Source organism: Achroia grisella, unplaced genomic scaffold, assembly GCF_030625045.1.
Source record: "Achroia grisella isolate CSIRO2021 unplaced genomic scaffold, CSIRO_AGI_Agris_v1 utg551, whole genome shotgun sequence".
NCBI classification, from domain to species: Eukaryota; Metazoa; Arthropoda; class Insecta; order Lepidoptera; family Pyralidae; genus Achroia; species Achroia grisella.
In genome coordinates, this window is record NW_026712935.1 from 642,033 (window position 1) to 661,984 (window position 19,952).

Below are 19,952 nucleotides of genomic sequence, written 5' to 3' on the forward strand. Positions count from 1 at the left end.
TCCTGAAGAAGGAGTTCATCATAAAGAGGTTCTCCTTCTCCATGAAGTCGGCCAGCATTTGACCTCGGAAGTTCCGATCACCGATACCAAATTGCCCCACTCTCAGCTCATCACCGCTTCGTTTGCCCAATTTTGCGTTAAAGTCCCCCATGATAACGCTATAATGAGTCTTTGTACTATGTATGGTATGGTAATATATATCTATTATGGTAATATATATCTATTATGATACAAAATAATAGATATATATTAGATCATTAAATAAACCATACAGCATACAAATGGCTCATGAATAATATCGAAACAGTAAGATAAAAAGCCGCGTTAAATCCAAAATAACAATATTATGGTATAAACTCACTAATATTCAAGTTGTATTATTAACTTATTTCATAATATTCACAATTGCTCGTTGTATACTATATATAGTAGGTATATAGTATTGTCCACTGACTAGTATTTACATTTCTAAAACTATACATAGACAACTAGTAATTTATATTTTATGACTAATATATGTCATGACGTAATAAGGATATACATACATATATTGGCATAAATAATCTTATTAAAGCGGTTAATTATAACCACATTAAACCTAAGTTTTAATTCCTTTTAAATAAGTAAGAATACATAATTCATAATGATTATAAATTATTACATACCGTTACCATTTTAATAATTCCTATTTTACTGATACCAGTTTGGTACAATTTATTCTATGAAAATGTTTATTTGGATATCTATCGACATACCTAGGTAAGTTATTTTTATTTATGTTTTTAAATAAATTAATTAAGATTGTTACGATGATGATGATGGTGAATAATATGATGTGATTTTATTTTAATATCTATTATTTAGCAAAAAAATATACCAAAATTACATTACATACAGAACATTTTTTCTAGCCGTGGTAGAAAGCCAGCCTACTCTATTCCAGGCAAAGCGTCGCTCTGCAGTACCGTCTAGCCGTCTATATATCTATGTATATAGTATATAAGTTTACTTAGTTTTATTAACACCCCATATAGATAATTATTATCTAAGAATGAAAATAAGTACCTTTACAGGAGGCGTGCACGAATGAGATGACTGTAACAATGGAAAATGCAAAGTGTTGAATGCCTATGGCTATTGTCACCATCGTAGTATAGAAATAAAACTATATGCTATCTGCCTAGTCTGCAGGACTTAAGGCGAAGTTAAATATAATTTTCTATAAAGAGTACCGTAAAGCAAAGTTATTTTCATTAGTCTGTTTGTTCACTTATTTCCTATAAGCAACCCAATTTATTTTTTATATAGGTAGTTTCGAGAACTTTTTTGCGGAAATGTCATATGTATGTATAATACATGTATTATATATGTATTATATATGTATAATACATGTTATATATATATATATATATATATGGAGTAAAAAAATATTTTATGTGAAGTCTGGAAATTTGCTGCAGTTATATATATAGTAGAATAGATGCAGGTCAAGTCAATGAACTCTTTATTATCTGTTACTTTCAGTTGCCAAAATCTTGAATGTTGTTAGTGTGCTCTTGATATCTATTTTTAGAGTTCAGTGTTTAAGAGGATATTTCCCGTAAAATTGTCAAAATCCATATTATGTGTATAACTATATAGATTAGTTTAGTGTTTTTAATATGAATCCAATCAAAATTGTTTTGATAATTCGCATGTACAGGATAGCATTGCTAAATAGTAAGTGAGAGTTACAAAATTACAATTTATTTAGCTCTTATTTTATTTAATATATGTATATACAAGAAATTTCTTCAAATGTGAAACACTAAAAATGCATGTTATTATCATGTTAAACAACGCTGAATATAGCATTGAATTTTTAATACAGATCTTCTCATAATGAATTATATTATGTAAAATATATTAGAATCTCAAGCTTATTCTTCGTCAAATACCTAACTTGGAACGTCCTTATACGGCCGGCAGTGCATAAATTGTACAGTAATTTCAAGCAAAACCTTAAATCATTTTGCTTCCATTCCGAATAAACCTAAAAAATAAATTTGGAAGTAAATCATTCGTAATCCCAGATTCTAGAAAATTCGTCAAATAAACTAACCGAACGGAATCCGGAGCTTTAAGTAAATAGACAAAAACAAATGCTAACAGATTTCTAGGAAAAAAAAAAAGAACTATCACAAGCGAGTTACAAGAGTGAATGAATATTGAAAACCGATGAACTTTATTGCGCTTCCATAAAGCCCATTTTGTGATAAGTCTTTATTGTTTCTGTGATTTAAAGAAAAAAGAGAATCTGAATCTGTTTTTATTTGTTCCCAACTAAAGTACAAATTTTCAATCTATTTAAATGAGAGTAATGTTCACAATTTAACACGAAATGTTTATCAATATAGATTCTAGTCCATTTTTTATTATTCCTTTTACAGACTTTACCTCCAACTTTGCAATATGAATAATGAAATATATGTTATAATAGTTATTCTAAGTAGTATTTTTACAAGAGACCGCCGCCTTTGCAAAATCAGTACTAATCGATTAAATACATGCTAGGACTAGTTGTATTTTAAGTAGGCAATATTTTTTCAAGAGTTTCCTCCTTGGAGATTTCAAGCCTTTTAATTCTTTACTTGGTGGGTGAGCAAATAAATCAACCCATCCGTAAAATAACTCAACCCACTTGAACATGTAAAAACTCTTATATGTTAATATATTTGCTTGGGTCGATTTATGCGATGTATTTCCTATAATTGTATATTTAGTGCTTGTTATTATAAAGCGTTTCCTTTTCATAAACTTTGAGTAACTGACTCATGTTTCATAATACAGTTTATTGAACTATATTATCTCCTATTCTTGAAATTATATTCTTACTAGATGAAAACCCGGCTTCGCTCGGGTAGATATTTCTGTAGTAATCGGTTCTCAAAGAATATTAAAGGTAAGCAAGGCATAGATTCGTAAAGCTTCGTTCATTGTATTTAATAAATACTATAGTAAATAATAAGTGCAAAAGTATTTATACAAATAATTTTTATTTTAAATTAACATTCAAAATAAATTAACAAAACTAACTTTTAAGGTTTATTCTCTGTTAACCTCTTTGTTTTAAGCAGTCTCTGCTTTGCCAGATATTTAAAACCAATTACTTCATCCAAATTTCCCATTTTTGATCGTCATTTTCATTCTTTTTTTTATTTAGTCCGCGCGACTCTCTGGGATTTGCCGAGTTCCTAGTTTTGTCGCTCTTTCAGTACGACGATGACGTGGTCCACCACCATCCTTTTCCCCTTCTTCCTCTTTTTCCTATCCATTTCCTCTTCCTTTGAACCTTCCCTCTCGCCCCGCGTTAGCCATTTGCTATGCTCCCACTCTGGGGTCGAGCCCCCATAAACATGCGGGGCTTGGGGCTACAGGGACACCAAGTAGCTTAGTAATTAATTTGTAAGTGCCATACTTGGTTACAGTTTGTTTTTTAATCCGGGAAACTAAACTGACAGGTTTAAATGTCAAATTTTCAAATAATGTAACCACCTCGGCTGTATGGGCTCAGTTCCCTATGCCTTTCCGATTAGCTTGGCTTTAGCGGGGTAGCCATACCGATTAAACAAATCAAAAAAAAATGTTATCACCTGAAACGGGGTAGCCATACCGATTTGTTTAATCGGAAACTTTTTTTTTGGTTCTGTTTATCCTTATAAAAAGAACCAAAAAAAATGTTATCACCTGTAACGGGGTAGCCATACCGATTTCTTTAATCGGTAACTTTTATTCTAACAAATTAGTTTTAAAGTTTAAAATGACGTTTCCATAACAGAATTGTATAATTTACGTACATATACTAATGTTTCCACTACTGTTGTAGTGTTATACAGAATAAAAATATATTTTTGTCGTTTCCGTACAAATAGTAATTTTTACAGTATTAATCTACAAACCAACATTTTCCGTCTTACAATCAGTTAAATAATATATGACACTATGAAAAGGTCATTTGTTTTATAAAAAAAGGCAGTTAGTCTATATTTTAGTGAAAAATAACAAAATCTATTTTGATACAACAACCATATATTTATTAATACCTACCTATACTTTATTAATTTTGTGTTAATGCTTTTTAAATAAACACCCACACATTATTTCCGTATAACCTATAAAAATGGGTAAATAAGATTAATTTCCAATAGTGCCACAACCTTATTTAAAAAATGCAAATACCTGGCATAATGTGTGTAATAATAAAATGTGAAGGAATTGTGATTGTTATTAAGTTTTTTTTGATAAGTTCATCAGAACAGAGAAACACCATTGAACATTTATTATTATTTGACATTGGACATTGACTTTAATTTTTGTAATTTATATTGTAAAACTTTAAGTTGGGCTAAAAGGGACTTGTAACCAGAGTCGTCAAACAAATTAATAAAAAAAATATTGTCAAATTTGTCTCGCAATTGGCCAATTTAAAGAAAAAACACAACTGTATTATCATAAAAAAGTGTCAAAAACTATATTTTTGCGAAACGTCAGTGATAAATGTCGTATGTCACAGTTCTTTGTGATGGATCTTTGGCGCGAACGCACGCGTAGTGTTGATTGGTTGTTAGCTAGTGACATGAAAAAATGGCGACTGCAGTTTGTTTCTCAGTGTCATTAGAATTTAACCAAATACTCCATAATACGAATTTTGTGGATATATGTTGTCGACTCGAAATCAATATTTTTTATGTTTTGTTATTCACATAAGATTTCGTTCGGGTCTACCGTACCCCTTGACGGAATTATTAATATAGAATAAACGTTTTATCACAGTACCTATGTTTATTTTTATTTTTTTTTAAATGGTGCTGTATAATATATAAAATTTTCATTCTCATGATTATTACCAAAATCGTACCGAAAAGGTTTTACCGATAAACGGCGGAACTAATTAAATATTTTTTCATTAACATAGATTGTATGACGGCCATATGCTACCTTTTGTCTAAAGAAAGCAATCGAAATCACGGGAAATAGCCATTATAAACAGGTAAATTTGGAATTGATAGACTCATCCAAACAATGTCTAAGCTCTACCAATTATACCCTACGAAAATAAATTGTTTTCAATATTATTCTTTTTATTTTGCGACTGATATTACATACATTTAGTACATACATTTATTGATTCAGTCTTTTTATAGTTCAGTGAGTTGAATTAGAAACTTTATTCGTACGTACCTACACTTAAAATTTTCATTATGTGAGCCTTCTTTTTGACAGACAGAAACAGAAAACCTATTTTCACTTTTCTATACTATCAGGTCTATATAACATACTTATACCTATAATTATTTACCTAATAATAATGTCTACAACTATCTGCAACTAAATTTATTACAACATAAGTATAACTGAAAAGGCTTATTTATATTTAAATAGGACAGTCATTAAGAGAGTTAATTACCTATTACCGTCCTTGTACTTGTGTACCTTTGATGAATATGCCGTCTATTTTTATTTAGGGGAAAATAAGTAAACGTAGGTACGTACCTACAAACATTTCGCTAAAGTGGAGTCTTATGAACTTGTAAAATTAATTTATTAACCGTAGGCACCATTAAGGATAAGAGTTTATAAATACATCTGCAATACAAAGCAAACAACATTTTGAAATAAATTTAGGTAATTTATATTTAATTAGGTACACGTTTCACTAATATATATGTACTACTAAAGTCTTTGCTATGAACTGCCATATTTTTTTATTTTATTGATTATAAATAAGAATATGGCATATTTTGTAGTAAGCCGGTAAAACATAAATAATATATTGTAATTGCCTTAGTTTACAAAACAAATCTCTTCCGTTGTAGTTGGAGAAAAATCTTCTTCTTTCTTCGATCCTCAGATCTCAAGCAATCCCCTAATTTTACGTTTAAGCTTCCAATGTAATTGATTAAACATTCAATATGAGTGAAGGGATTAATTGATCTAATACTTTATATACATATTACATTATATTAGTATTTATTTAAAAATATAAAACTCTAGCACTGAAACCACGAGTGCTCAGAAAATAAATGCACAAAGAGCAATCCTTCAAATATAATTTCATAGAGAGTTCCTCTGTGTGTATTATAAACAGAAACATTCTCTAGTTAAGTCACGTGTGCTCCACAATAGTTAAAGTTCTCGATAGACGTCAAGTGGCTAGTGGTAGTATGACGTGACATTCATTTCTACCATACGTATAGTAGAAATGAACGTGAACATCACGTGTCAGTAGACATATATATATATAGTTTATTATCTAGTCACTTTTGGGATATAAATATCAACAATGATACAGTAGTCTGCTCGTTCTATGACATACGCAGAAGCGGCAGCCACCTACCTGGCCAACGAACTCTGTGTTGCGGTCATGGTGGAACCCTACTCTGACCTAATACAAGACCAAGCTGAGGATCTCAGGAAGCAGATTGAGGTGAGGCTCAGGCAACAAATAAGAGCCAACCTGACACTCCCAGCCAAAACCAGAAAGGACCTGAAATTCCGAGGCAAGGCTCATTTTGCGGATGGCGTCCTCAAAACCTGGTGCGAGGATGACTTCACCAGAGCCTGGCTAGAACAGACCGTCCAAACCATGGCCTCTCCAGTGGAAGACTCGAGCCTAGTCGTTCGACCACAATCGGCCATCCCGAAGAAGGTGCCGTGCCTGCTCTTCGTTCCAGGGGAAACCGGGGACACCACAGAACTGCGGGAACTTCTTTCGGGACAGAACAGTAACCTAAACATGAACTCCTGGACCCTGACACACGAGAGGATCAGGACAGACCCACCAGGGACGTGTCTGTTCTTCCGTATTCCTGAGACTGATGTCGACGTGTTAAGGGCCCAGGAAAGAAGGATTTACTACATGATGGGAAACATCTACGTTCGCTTCATGGACAAAGATGGTTCCCATCAAACAAAACCAAATATTAAACAGTCGGAAGTTACGAAAGTTGCTGAGCAGCAAACGGATCCTAAACCGACAACGTCGACAGTGGTTCCCGTAACTGCGGCAGAACGAGTAGTAACTCCGACTGCGATGGAAGTGCAGGATCCACCTTCTCCGGATTTCATCCTGGATGAAGAGTGCTTTCCGGCGGAGGGGGGAGAGAGCGAAGCTAGCGATAGCGTCCTCTACTCCTCCCCCCTACGGGAAGACTAAGATCCTGCAGTGCAATCTCCAGCACAGCCAAACTGCGACGGCTTCTCTTCGCAGAGTGCTGGAGAACAACGCAGAGACCATAGCCCTGATCCAAGAGCCGTGGATCAGGAAGAACAAAATTTGTGGTCTCGGAAATAGCGGAGGAAAAGTGATACTGGATACCTCCGTAAGTAAACCAAGAACATGCGTATTCTTACCCAACCATGTACAAACAACACTAATCAACGAATTCTGTTCAAGGGATTTAACACCAGTAAGAATTACCAGTGCAGCACACCTCCCCGACATCGTCCTCGCCTCAGCGTACATGCCGAGCGACGGGGAGATACCACCACCAGAGCTCGGCCAGCTGGCTGAGTACTGTGAGAGGGAGAAGCTGGAGCTGGTCGTCGGCACTGACTCCAACGCGCACCACACGCTGTGGGGCAACAGTAAGACGAACAACAGAGGTGAGGAATTAGCTCTTTTTATTCTTAGTAATAATCTCACTCTACAAAACAAGGGCTCGGAACCAACGTTCATAAATGCCCGATCACAAACCATAATAGACCTAACACTAACATCAACAGGCATCTCGGGGTCCATTCGTGATTGGCATGTGTCCAGCGAGCTTTCATGCTCCGATCACAGATGGATCCGTTTTACTATTGACATATCACTACCAAAACCCCAGCCGAGACGGATACCCCGGAACACGGACAAATCCAAATTCATAGGATTAGTTAGTGCTTACGTAGGGGAACAACTCTGCCTCCCTGACAACCTTGACAGAACGGAACTAGACAACTATGCGAACAACATTACGTCCATACTTACCTCTAGCTACGAACGGTCTTGCCCTCTTACCACACCCAAAAACAAAGGTAGGCAACACTGGTGGTGTTTCGAACTAGAGAAACATCGACGGAAGCTGAGGAAACTGTTCAACGCAGCTATGAACAGTAGATCACAAGGTGACTGGGACAAATACACAATTAAAAGGAAACAATATAAAAAACTAATTCGCCACAGACGACAAGAGTGTTGGAGGCGATTCTGTACCAACATAGACAATAACAACCAAGCAGTCAAAGTGAAGGCCTGCCTTTCCAAAGAGAAAGAACACACAATAGGCTGTCTTAAAAAACCGGATAATAGCTACACAACAAATGACACAGAAACCTGCGAACTACTACTGTCAACTCACTTCCCAGGATTCCTTGCGGACAATGACCACTCATGGAATTCCCAGGAAAGTAGGACAACCAGCAGCTCGGACTGGGAGATAGCAAGCAGAGTAATAAACAGAGAAAGACTTACATGGGCAATCAACACATTTCTACCTTTCAAAGCTGCAGGACTAGACGGTATTTTTCCGGCTCTCCTGAAATGGAGCGGTGACATAATAGCTGAACACTTGGTTCAACTTTTCCGGGCATGCCTAGCTCACCGATACATACCTTTGAAATGGCGTGAAGTGAAAGTAATTTTCATTCCGAAACCTGGCAGAGGTGACTACACACAGGCCAAGTCCTTTCGACCAATTAGTCTCACATCGTTTTTACTAAAAACAATGGAGAGGCTTTGCGACAAAGAGATCAGAGACCTGATATGTATAAACAAACCACTGCACACCAACCAACACGCCTACAGTGAAGGCAAATCAACGGAATCAGCACTCCACAGCGTCGTAAGTCGCATTGGTAACTCGCTAAACTCAAAGCAGCCTACCCTAGGTGCCTTCATAGACATCGAAGGGGCCTTTGATAAAACGAACTTTACCAGTATCAGTCGCGCTCTTGCCATACATGGAGTACCAACAACTCTCATAGAATGGATAAACAACATGCTGAAAAACCGTGCAATCCAGTTCACCGTAAACACTACCACACGTGGGATCGTAAGTAGAGGATGTCCACAAGGAGGGGTCCTGTCGCCACTCCTGTGGAACTTAGTTGTTAATGAACTCATTGAGGAGCTCAACGACAACGACCTCTACACGGTAGGTTACGCAGACGACATTGCTGTACTTATATCAGGAAATTTTGAGGGAACCTTATGCGATCGCATGAGAGAAGCCTTCAGAACAATAGAGAGATGGTGCGAAAACCATGAACTCTCCGTGAATCCTTCTAAAACAGAACTCATCATGTTCACCAACAAAAGAGCTCCAGGTACTTTCAATTTACCGAAACTCTTTAATACAGAGCTTAAACTTAAGGAGGAGGTCAAGTATTTGGGAGTCATACTAGACAGCAAACTTCTCTGGAATAAACATCTTGATCACAAAATTAACAAAAGCACAATTGCATTCTATCAATGCAGGAAAATGCTTGGTAATAAATGGGGTGTCTCCCCGAAAATAACTCTCTGGCTATACACATCAGTAATAAGACCAATGCTGGTATATGGGGCCTTGGTTTGGTGGACAAGGTCGAAACTTACGACCACAGTCAACAAACTAAGATCTTTCCAAAGACTTGCATGCTCCTCAGTTACTGGATGTATGAAAACAACCCCAACAATGGCAATGGAAATAGCCCTTAACATTACACCCCTTGACCTATACATACAGCAAGAAGCAGCTATAGCTGCCACAAGATTATACCATCTTGGTCTATGGGGCAAAAACCATTACAGTTCTCACACAACCATCCTGAACCAAGCAATCGAATATGAACCTTTGATTGCCGCTCCGTGTGACAGAACTCAAGCATACCACTCGTTTAACAGGAAATACCAAATACAATTGAAGGAGGAGGAAAGGGACCAATCTGCAGTAAATGAACTACGCATCTACACAGATGGCTCCAAAACACAGAACGGTTCAGGAGCTGGGGCACATTCCCTTGACCTCAACATGAACATATCTATACCGCTCGGCAAACACAGTTCGATCTTTCAGTGCGAATGTGTTGCCCTGACCGAGGCAGCAAAAGCTGTATACAGGTTAGGGGTCAACAATTTCAACATTAAATTCATATCGGACAGTGCAGCCGTGCTTAAAGCACTACAGAACAGAAAATCCAACAACAAACTAATAATCGAGTGCCACATCGCCCTGGAAAAAATTGCAACGCATAACGGAGTAATTATCCAGTGGATAAAGGGGCACAGCGGATCATATGGCAATGACGCCGCGGACGAACTAGCGAGAGTAGGAGCCGGCATGGTGGTTGCAGGCCCCCTCCCGCTCATGCCAATACCATTCTCGCAATTTCGCACCTGGATTCGCCAGAGATCCACCGAAATACAAAACCAAAGATGGAACCTAACCACTGATTGCAAACAATCTGAAGTGGCAATTCCAAAAACGAACCATCGGTTAACAACACGTCTACTTAATCTAGATAGACAAAACCTAAAAATAATGATAGGGACAATAACGGGCCATTGTTCCTTAAACAAACACTTATACAAAATTGATGCTACAGACAGCCCCCTCTGTCGGGGCTGCTTTGAAGCTGAAGAAACGGCGGCTCACGTAATCCTGGAGTGCACGGCAGTGGCCGAACAACGAAAACAAATCCTCGGAACGGTGAGGTCGCTCCGTGAAGCCTGCGAAGACACCAGGAGTCTTCTGCGCTTTTGGGAGGAGCTTGGCTGGCTACGTTAGTAGTCTGGCTCTACACGCACAACGGCCCGAATGTGAGGCTAATTGCGGAGAATGGAGTCTAACATACCATACCATACCATAGTCTGCTCGTATACTATTTTTATCGGATGACAATGGCCTACCGTCGGGTACCAGTTGAGGATGTTATGAACAGTATAAATTCAAGTTAGTTAGCCCGTCTTGGCGAATTCGCAACGTTTCCAGGAGGTACCGCGTAACAATCTAGCTTACTTTGGTACATTGTTAGCGGTGAGACCATTCGTCCCTATTACAACTATCTAACAATCCTGTCTTCTTCTCGTGAACTATTGCAATTTAGTCGAAACGTCTTGTGCAAGTATTTTGACGTACTTACTGGTCTAGCGGTTTAGTACACCTACTTCTTCTAAAGGTCGCTGATTCGATTCCTCCTACGGTTAAAACATTTCTATTCATGATCATATGTAGAGCAAGAATAGTGTAGTCCTAAACGTAATATAACGTAAAAAGTACATAATAGAATTTACAGTACAGATTAAAGTGTACTTAATAGGTACTCAATATATTGTATAAGCTAAAAAACAATAAATATTCTATTCTATAACTTGGAACATAGTACATGAAATACATCGATGTACAATCAAGTCCAATAACGAAATGCAGTTTTTATCACTGTACATCGCACTTCAAAGTTTTAGTGCAACTTTATATGGTTTCTGGCAATTGTCCAGCGTTGCTACGAGTATGTGTATACTCGTACATCGCCACTCATAAATCGAACTTGCGCCATTGAGTATTAAAAACTGCACAAGATTATATCGATGTCCACATGAACTACTTTCCAACTTTATTGCAGTTCCCTTTTTAAAATCCCCATATAATACTCAATCATACCTAATTATTATAATTATAAATTTGGATTATTAATATGAGTTTACTTAATCAGCACCACAAACACAAGCCGTCTGATAACAATTTTTTATGCGATTGTATACAATAATATACGTAATACAAATATAACATGAATAATACCACAGATACCATAATAATACCAACTATGTCCACCTCGGAGGTCTAAAGCATATTCGACTCTTGTGAAATCGCTAAATAAACTTTATAGGGTAAGATATAAAATACTTTATTTTATACGACCTCAGGATTTTTATCTATGAAACTAGTTCAAAAAATTAGTTCTTCTTTATCTTAAATGTCTGCCAACAATTTTGATCGCCAATTTCGCCAACGTCTAGCGCTTCCTTAATGAAATTGGAATATTACAATTGACTCTCACAACATTAAAACTTTCCGAGACTTTAAGTTCCACTTTTAATAATAAAGCTCTTTATAGAACACTAATAAAAGTATAATAAGTACATCTTCTTGTAAGTATAAAAGTACACATGATGCTAAATTAATTAAAAATCGTGGTGAGCATAGGGCTTCATGTATTGACGTAACTAAATCAAAGAATTTGGTTTCATAAGTGCATTAAATGCATTTATATAACCAAACCCTTTAATTTAATTAGAGGTTTACATGTTGACGAAAATAGTCCGTATTATTTCATATCTGTAGACTAAAATTTGTTAGCTCCTAGAGTAATAGGATTTGTTGAGGTTTACCAAGTTTATTGTAGCGTCTTTGGAGCATATGGAAAGTTTCATAAATTGAAAACTGGAATCGACAAACCCTTCTCGTGGTCTTGACAAGTTTGATCAAAGTTATAATCGAATTGGAAATAATATCTACGAGCCACCACATTATATTATGATAGGTAGGTAGATACATCATTGTCTAGGTACATATCTAAATATCTAATCATGTATATGAGTATACTTTCTGCTCTTATCTAATACCACTGTTGTGCTTTCATTCCGTAGCTCAAGATATCACCTGCCGCTTTACATAATCTAGTTATGGAAACGGCTCAACGGTTGGTATCACATATTTTTATAAAGTCCTCATGTGAATGGCAACTCACGATGTACTCCTATACAGCTTCTATTAAATATATACTTATTGGGTATATACCTATATATTATACAAGTCAGCTATCTAAATTTCATCAATTTGAAATCATATAAACATGAATCACAGAAACTACAAAATTATTTTTTCCTTGTACCTATAGTAGGTACCGTTCGCGCATTGTCTTTTCTGACGAAAGCATATATAGCATTCCGTACTATTGGAGTCAGTTTCTTATAGAAAAAATGCAGTTTTAAATTAGTCAGTTACTTATAATATTTTAAAGTTTTATACAAATTTTTAAGGTATTTGCACAATCATTATATAATGTTTCAATTATATCTAATACAAAAAATAAATTCGAACAAAAAGTAATTCAATACAGAATGGAAATAGGTGTTAAGTTCTACATTTCAAAATACTGTAATTATTTTTAATTAGTATTATTTTTAAAATGTCACACCTCTGATTATATAATATATTTGCTCTACCCACGACGTCGTCCGCGTGGAATTTAACTTTAATTTTTTAAAATAAATGTAGCCTATGTTACTCTTTATTATATCAGCTACCTGCCAATAAAAGTCCCGTCAAAATCGGTCCAGCCATTTCAGAGACTAGCCGGAACAAACAGACAGACAGACAAAAATTGTTAAATATGTTATTTTGGTGTATGTACCGTATTTATATTCATATCCATGTAGTAAATAACGGTTATTTCAATATTACAAACAGACCCTCCAATTTATTTATATGTATAGATAAAAAAAATCTATCCAGAGTTCACACTATCCACTTCACAAACATCGTGTTTCTTAACAGGCAAATCAAACCTTAGTTTCATTAAATTCAATTAGAAATTTAAAATATTGACTATGGTACCTATTTAATAATATTAGTCAGAAAACAACTGTTTAAGAAATATTCAGAAGTTTCTTTCTTGTGAATAACGCCATCTATCTAAGAATACGTATGAATAACAAGTTAAGCTAAACTCTTCGTCAACGGATCTGTAATCCAACGCCCTCTGTAGAACTGTTGTAAAAATGTTTCAAGATGGCACAAGAGGGCTCTGAAATGTAATATGTCGAGAAACGAAATTTACAGAAAATATTATATTATATTCTATAATTATTGTAAATTAATAATTGTTTAACGCAATAAATTGTAAAATTAATTACGTTAAACAGAACTATCTACTGTTAGAACTTTTTGTAAATACATTTAGGAAATAAAATACGCTGCATACTCTGTAGAGTTATAATCAATACAAGATTCTCTCAGAGTCTCAGTACGTCTGTTAACTGTCAATGTAAATGTCAAATTGTCAAAGTCAACATGCATATTGTATTCATGTATTCGCCGATTGTTTGCTTACCTGTATTTTTAATATTTAACAATAATTAATAAATAACTGGCATAATAGTAAATATTTATATTTTGTAAAAAAAATAGTACTTGAATACACTCACCGGCTCGTCCATCCTTCAAGTGAGGAGCTCCTGTTTTCTGGTTTGCACTTTTTATGTTGAGAATTACTAAATTTATTTTTAATTTTAGCACTCAATTTCTTTGGACTGTTCGATAGTTTTACGTTTGACTTTATTATATTCATTGTATATATTGCCTTTGATCCTAATTATCATCAGGTTATTGCTATATTTATTTTAGGTGGAATGGACCCAATGGAAATTTCCGAAGACGTTGAAATTCCTGAACCTGATGATGAAGACTCAGAATCAGATGGCGAGTTTGCCTTTGAAACTGACCATTTGGCACTACGTGGTAATAAGGATTACTGCAACCTCCTCAAGTATATAGTAAAACTAGAAGCTCAGAAAGTAAAGGCCCTGCAAGATATTGAAGATTTGGCAGAAGCTCGAAACAAAGCTTTAGACGATCCTATTGCGTTTGTTCACAATCTTAAATCAAGTAATATTAATTTTCCACCAAGACAAACTATAGCTGACATACCAAATGTAAATTGGAGTCAATATGGAATTGATGCATCATTGTTTGACAGTGATGGTGTGGTAGAGAAGCCTAATAATGAAGATCTCGATAATATTAAAGTAAGAGGCAGAAAGTTCACAGATCAGAAACCAGAGACATTTAATCAGTTGTGGTCATGTGAAGAACAAAAACGTTTGGAGGAACTACTTGAAATATATCCTGAGGAGCCAATAGAAGCACATAGATATAAAAAGATTGCTCGAGATCTTGGCACAAGAACACCAATACAAGTAATGTGTAGAATACAAAAATATTTTACAAAATTAGTCAAAGCTGGATTACCGGTGCCAGGAAGAGCACCTAAAGGTGTAGGTTCTAAAAATAAATCAATACTGTATAAGAAATCAACATTTTTCCCTCAGTTACATGTGCCCGTCAAAATGGAGGATCCCCATGACATTAGCGACACATATGAGAATATGTCGACATTGGAAAATAAAGGCAATATTAAATCTAAAATTGAATTGCTTAAATCTGCAAGGGAGCAAAGGATGTTGGATGAGATATCTCCAGTTTTTCAGACGAAAGTCATGTGTGTTGGATGCCAAACTACAGGATTCCTTGGTGCAAGATGGACTGATAACGCTGGGACAGATTTTTGTACAGATTGTGTAGTCCGGTTATTACCAGCTGAGAGGTTAACACCCATTCGACAACCTCCTATGTAAAAATGTTAATTATGCTTATACTAAAATAAATGTACCTGACTTTACTATTTTTATTTCTGTGTAATTTATTATTTTAAACTATTAATATGCTTTGAAAATATTGTACAATGTTATTTAATTTGAAAAATAAATAGGCTGAAAAAAAAATTTCTGGATTCTCATGATCTCTCAGGAGAAATACTTCTTTTGTACTTGGTAAATCAATGATTAAAATATATCTTATTATATTAAGTATTTTTCGTTTTTAATGTAGAAATTTAAATTAAAATATTTTTTTTCCTACACGAGATTAATCTTTTTTAAATTACAGATTGTTAAGAATAATTTAAAGTAATAATTAATCTAACATTACTGAACAGAACATTAGTCATAGAATTTGAATTAATGAACTACTACTACTAATTACTATCTATATAATACTAATCATCTTTATTTGTCTCAAATAAAAACTAATACAATTACTGCTTATATAGTAATAAAATTTAAAAGTAACTAGTTACTCGCCCAGCCTTCGCACGGGTGTACATGTATTATACATATAAACCTTCCTCTTAATCTCTATCTATTAAGAAAAAACCGATTCAAAATCCGTTGCGTAATTTTAAAGATTTAAGCATACATAGAGACGGACAGACAGTGACAGCGGCTTTGTTTTATACTATGTAATTATGAACGAGACAAAACGGTCTATAATTCAAAGGGGCTGTGAATCCACCGTCTCTGCTATTCTGTTACAGCCTTTATTAGTAAACTAATACAATAAGAGATCGACGACAACGATAGTACGTATGTACGATATACGTATATGTTCCAACAATTAATTGTGCAATTTTCTTGCCACCTGGGCTGAAAGAAAGGAAGGGTAATGAATTTAAGGTACATCAGTAAATTCTGTAATTCTGCTGGAGATATTCGGTTATATGGTACTTATTTCATTATATTTAGATGGGAACTAACATAGGTTTGTTTAATTATGGGTGTGTAATTACAGATACTTGACAGTAATATTTAAATGAATAGTCCATAAATGATAACAGCTTACGAATATAATAATTTTTTTATAGATTGAAGTAGAATTTTTATCACTTTCACGAGATCTAAACTTGCCATATATATTACACATATTGCATTGTACTGTATCTAATTCTTCAAGATTCACTAAGTTATTTCAGATACAATATTCTTTGTGTAAATAAATAAATAAATAACAGCTTTCAATTGGACCCTACTGAGTGGGGCACCCGCGGCGACTGATGAAGATCCACTGGATTGGAACAGTGAACACGGCCCACTCGACTAATAGTACATCCCTACTGATATCCCTATATGTGCATAGCGATCGAGAGATGATGAGATACATACGAATGACGACTTAAGCTTCATTAACACCGATTAGACAAAAAACTTAGTACATTCTAAGAGACAAAAAAATATTTTTAAAAAATTTGTTAAACTAAAAGTTACTACTTCTGTAGTAACAAAATTAGAATGATATCAATATGAGTTAATAACATAGCAAAATTGCAGAATTGACGCGGATCTTCGTCAATTATGCACTGATTTTGGTACTACTTAAAAATTAATGTTAATTTGTGACTAGTTGTGTGACGTATAAATAAAACAGTATTAAATTTTTCTTATTAATTATCCATAATTTTACTTAATTTCTATATAATTACATATAATAATGCCTGTGTCAGAAGATACTTAATGTAAGTAGTTTAAACGTATCTGTGTGTCAATGGTTCCCAGCTTATTAACAATATTGGGCACTTCCTCTATTGTTCAATGTTGCTCATAAACTTTTAGAGTAGGTAGCTAGTACCATTTATAGTAGCTATAGAGTAAAAACAAGAATATATTGAATTGCTTATGTTTCTTGTGATGAAGTATACATTTCAAATTTCTGCAAAAAATACACGTAACAATGTTTTTATTATCTAACAAACTAACGGGTAACGTAGAATATCGTCTATATTATATTGTAGTATATATGAATACACCACACATACGTCAATTAATGATGTCCTTGTTACCTCTTGGACTAGAGAGCCTTCAGATAGCTTACTACACTGTAATTTCAATGCCATATCTCATCCTTTTTTACAGAGGCACCCACAAAGTTAACGTTTCTTAAGGGTTGCTGATGTACACGCTTCGGTATATTTCTTCATATTAGAGTATTGTAATTTATGACGACTTAGACGTGATATATGTTTAGTACTTACTCTATAATAAAGCTGTGTTGCGTTTGGGACGATGCTCTACCTATAGCACACTATAATTTGCCGAATTGTATGTCCAATATACATAATACTAAGGTATTTGTGTAGTTTGCCTAAATCATATCCTTTAATTATTATATCTCTAATTATTTTAGTTTAAATTAAAAGCTTCTCTTATAACTAACCATATATAGGTTAGTTGAAGGTACATCTAATACTAAATAGGTACCGTATTTTGCCAAAGTTACGGCTTCCTATTAAAGAGCACTGCACAGCGGTCTGATACAAAGTGCACTTTGGTAGAAACCTATTTGTTGTGGACTTTGGGTGTAACACAATTAACTAGATAACTTTTACTTCGTGCTGGACTCACATTGTTCATAGTCCGTTATCCATCCTAACTCACTTACATGTGCTTGTTAACAAATAAGCTATTATTCGTTTATTTTTGTAAAAATACAGAGCGAATATTTATAAAACACATAATTATACTGTAGGTATTATTTGGTTATTATGAGAATGTATATAACTGTTTTCCACCGTAGGTCAGTGAAAGGCATTATCAAATGTCGATATTGTAGAGAACGCATTTCTTAACATACTTATAACTAACTAAACCTTAATCTTGTGGGAATTATAAACATATGACGTAAGGTACAAAATAAAATCTAATCTTTCAGTTCCTTACATTTCGTTAAATTTCCGTAGCTTGTTGTATCTTTTTATATAATATATACAATTATGATGTAGGTACCACTTACCTATTCAAATTTGAATCATATTAAAATTAAAATATTGATTGTCTTAGAAAGTACCTGTTCCATTCTTGATAATGAAGCCCACCTAATGGAATAGCTGTTTCTCTTTATTGTATACCTACTTATTTCACCTATTACCTATAACAAACCTATTTAATTATTTATTGAAGATTTCGTGTCACTAAAACAATTGGACTTCATTCATTACAAAACTAGTGGGTATGGAGAAACAAAACAGTAGGTAATTAAAAAGGATTAATTAAAATCAGTTCAATTTGTGAAAATATCATATATGAAAATATAGTGTAGGCGTACTGTAGGTAAAATGTAAATTATTTCAGTACTTAATCCCATTCCGTAGTTAGTTGATTATTATCTTAGACAAACAACGTTTTTGCTTTTATATCAAAGTGGTAGGAAGGTAAACGTAGTTCATTTAACAAGCCGACTTTTACAATAATAACAATTTTAACGTTATATTATTCTAGTATATTACGGATATACCTACGGGTTACTCCTTTTCTGCTACTTTACAGCAAGCAAAGGTTTGTTCGTATTTTTCTTCTCTTCTACTGATGTTATTCTGTATCTGATAATATTTAGAAGACAAAAAGAGGTAATAACACATTGTATACTTAATTTTATCACCACCCGAATTATTCGTGTAGTTAGAACATTATAAATAAGCAGGCTTCGTAGCTAAATAAGTAATAGTCACAGGTTACCTACTCGTACCTGCATAATGTGAGCTAAGCGAGTTAAATAAAATTTACATGCACTTTGTTGACTCTGAAAAAGCTTTTTAAAATCTTTATAAAAAACGCCAAGCCCGATGTATATAATCGTTAAGAAAAATCAAAAGTGTATTTATGCTATGCACACGCGAAACTACGAGGTATTACTAGTACCTATACTTTATACCTATAGGATTTTTCAATATGGAAGTATATTTGTCAATTTAATCTCTCCATTTTATTAATTCAGCTATACAACAATTCGGCCTTTATTCAATTTCTGATGCCCACAGATGTAGGTGCATAACTTATATCTAATGTTTCAATATTAATATATCTAACACACAAAACCACAGTTATCACCAAAGAATACAATGCACAACTAAGTTTGTAGTATGTTCTAGTATATAGGTACTACAATAGTAGGTACCTCTGAAAGAGCTACGCTATATTATACACACGATATAATATTTTATACACAGTAATAAAATTAATTAATAAAACGTGTATCTAATTTATTAATGTATTTACATATCTACCACTACAAAGAAGACGTTTCTCGCACCACTGGCCTTTTGAAATTTATTTTCAGCGGGTCTGTACGTAATATACCTATGTACAGGTAATCAAAATATTATAAAATAATAGTTGGTGCTATAATATCGTAAAACTGTCAGACACGACTTAGATTTTTCTTTTTTTTTTTGTTGAAACATTGTATATATATATATATATATATATATATATATATATATATATATATATATATATAATTATCTATATATGTTTATAAATTACATTAAATATAGGATTAACA

General features: G+C 34.1%; 3 protein-coding genes across 3 annotated transcripts in view; 2 read left to right on the forward strand and 1 right to left on the reverse strand.

Moving 5' to 3' along the window:
• Window positions 1-19,952, reverse strand: part of LOC131848343 (GTPase-activating Rap/Ran-GAP domain-like protein 3) — a 188,519-nt gene that overhangs the window by 99,600 nt on the left and 68,967 nt on the right. The gene's annotated exons all lie outside the window — the stretch shown is intronic.
• Window positions 6,404-7,216, forward strand: LOC131848346 (uncharacterized). The gene has a single exon (XM_059198163.1). It carries the CDS (start codon window positions 6,404-6,406, stop codon window positions 7,193-7,195), a length of 792 nt encoding a protein of 263 aa, XP_059054146.1. The 3' UTR covers window positions 7,196-7,216.
• On the forward strand, window positions 14,084-15,471 carry LOC131848344 (ZZ-type zinc finger-containing protein 3). Its single transcript, XM_059198161.1, has 2 exons — window positions 14,084-14,249; window positions 14,409-15,471. Exon 2 carries the CDS (start codon window positions 14,414-14,416, stop codon window positions 15,416-15,418), a length of 1,005 nt encoding a protein of 334 aa, XP_059054144.1. The 5' UTR covers window positions 14,084-14,249; window positions 14,409-14,413; the 3' UTR covers window positions 15,419-15,471.

Coding starts and splice junctions, on each gene's coding strand:
- LOC131848344 (XM_059198161.1), top strand. CDS start 14,414: ATGGACCCAATGGAAATTTCCGAAGACGTTGAAATTCCTGAACCTGAT.
- LOC131848346 (XM_059198163.1), top strand. CDS start 6,404: ATGGTGGAACCCTACTCTGACCTAATACAAGACCAAGCTGAGGATCTC.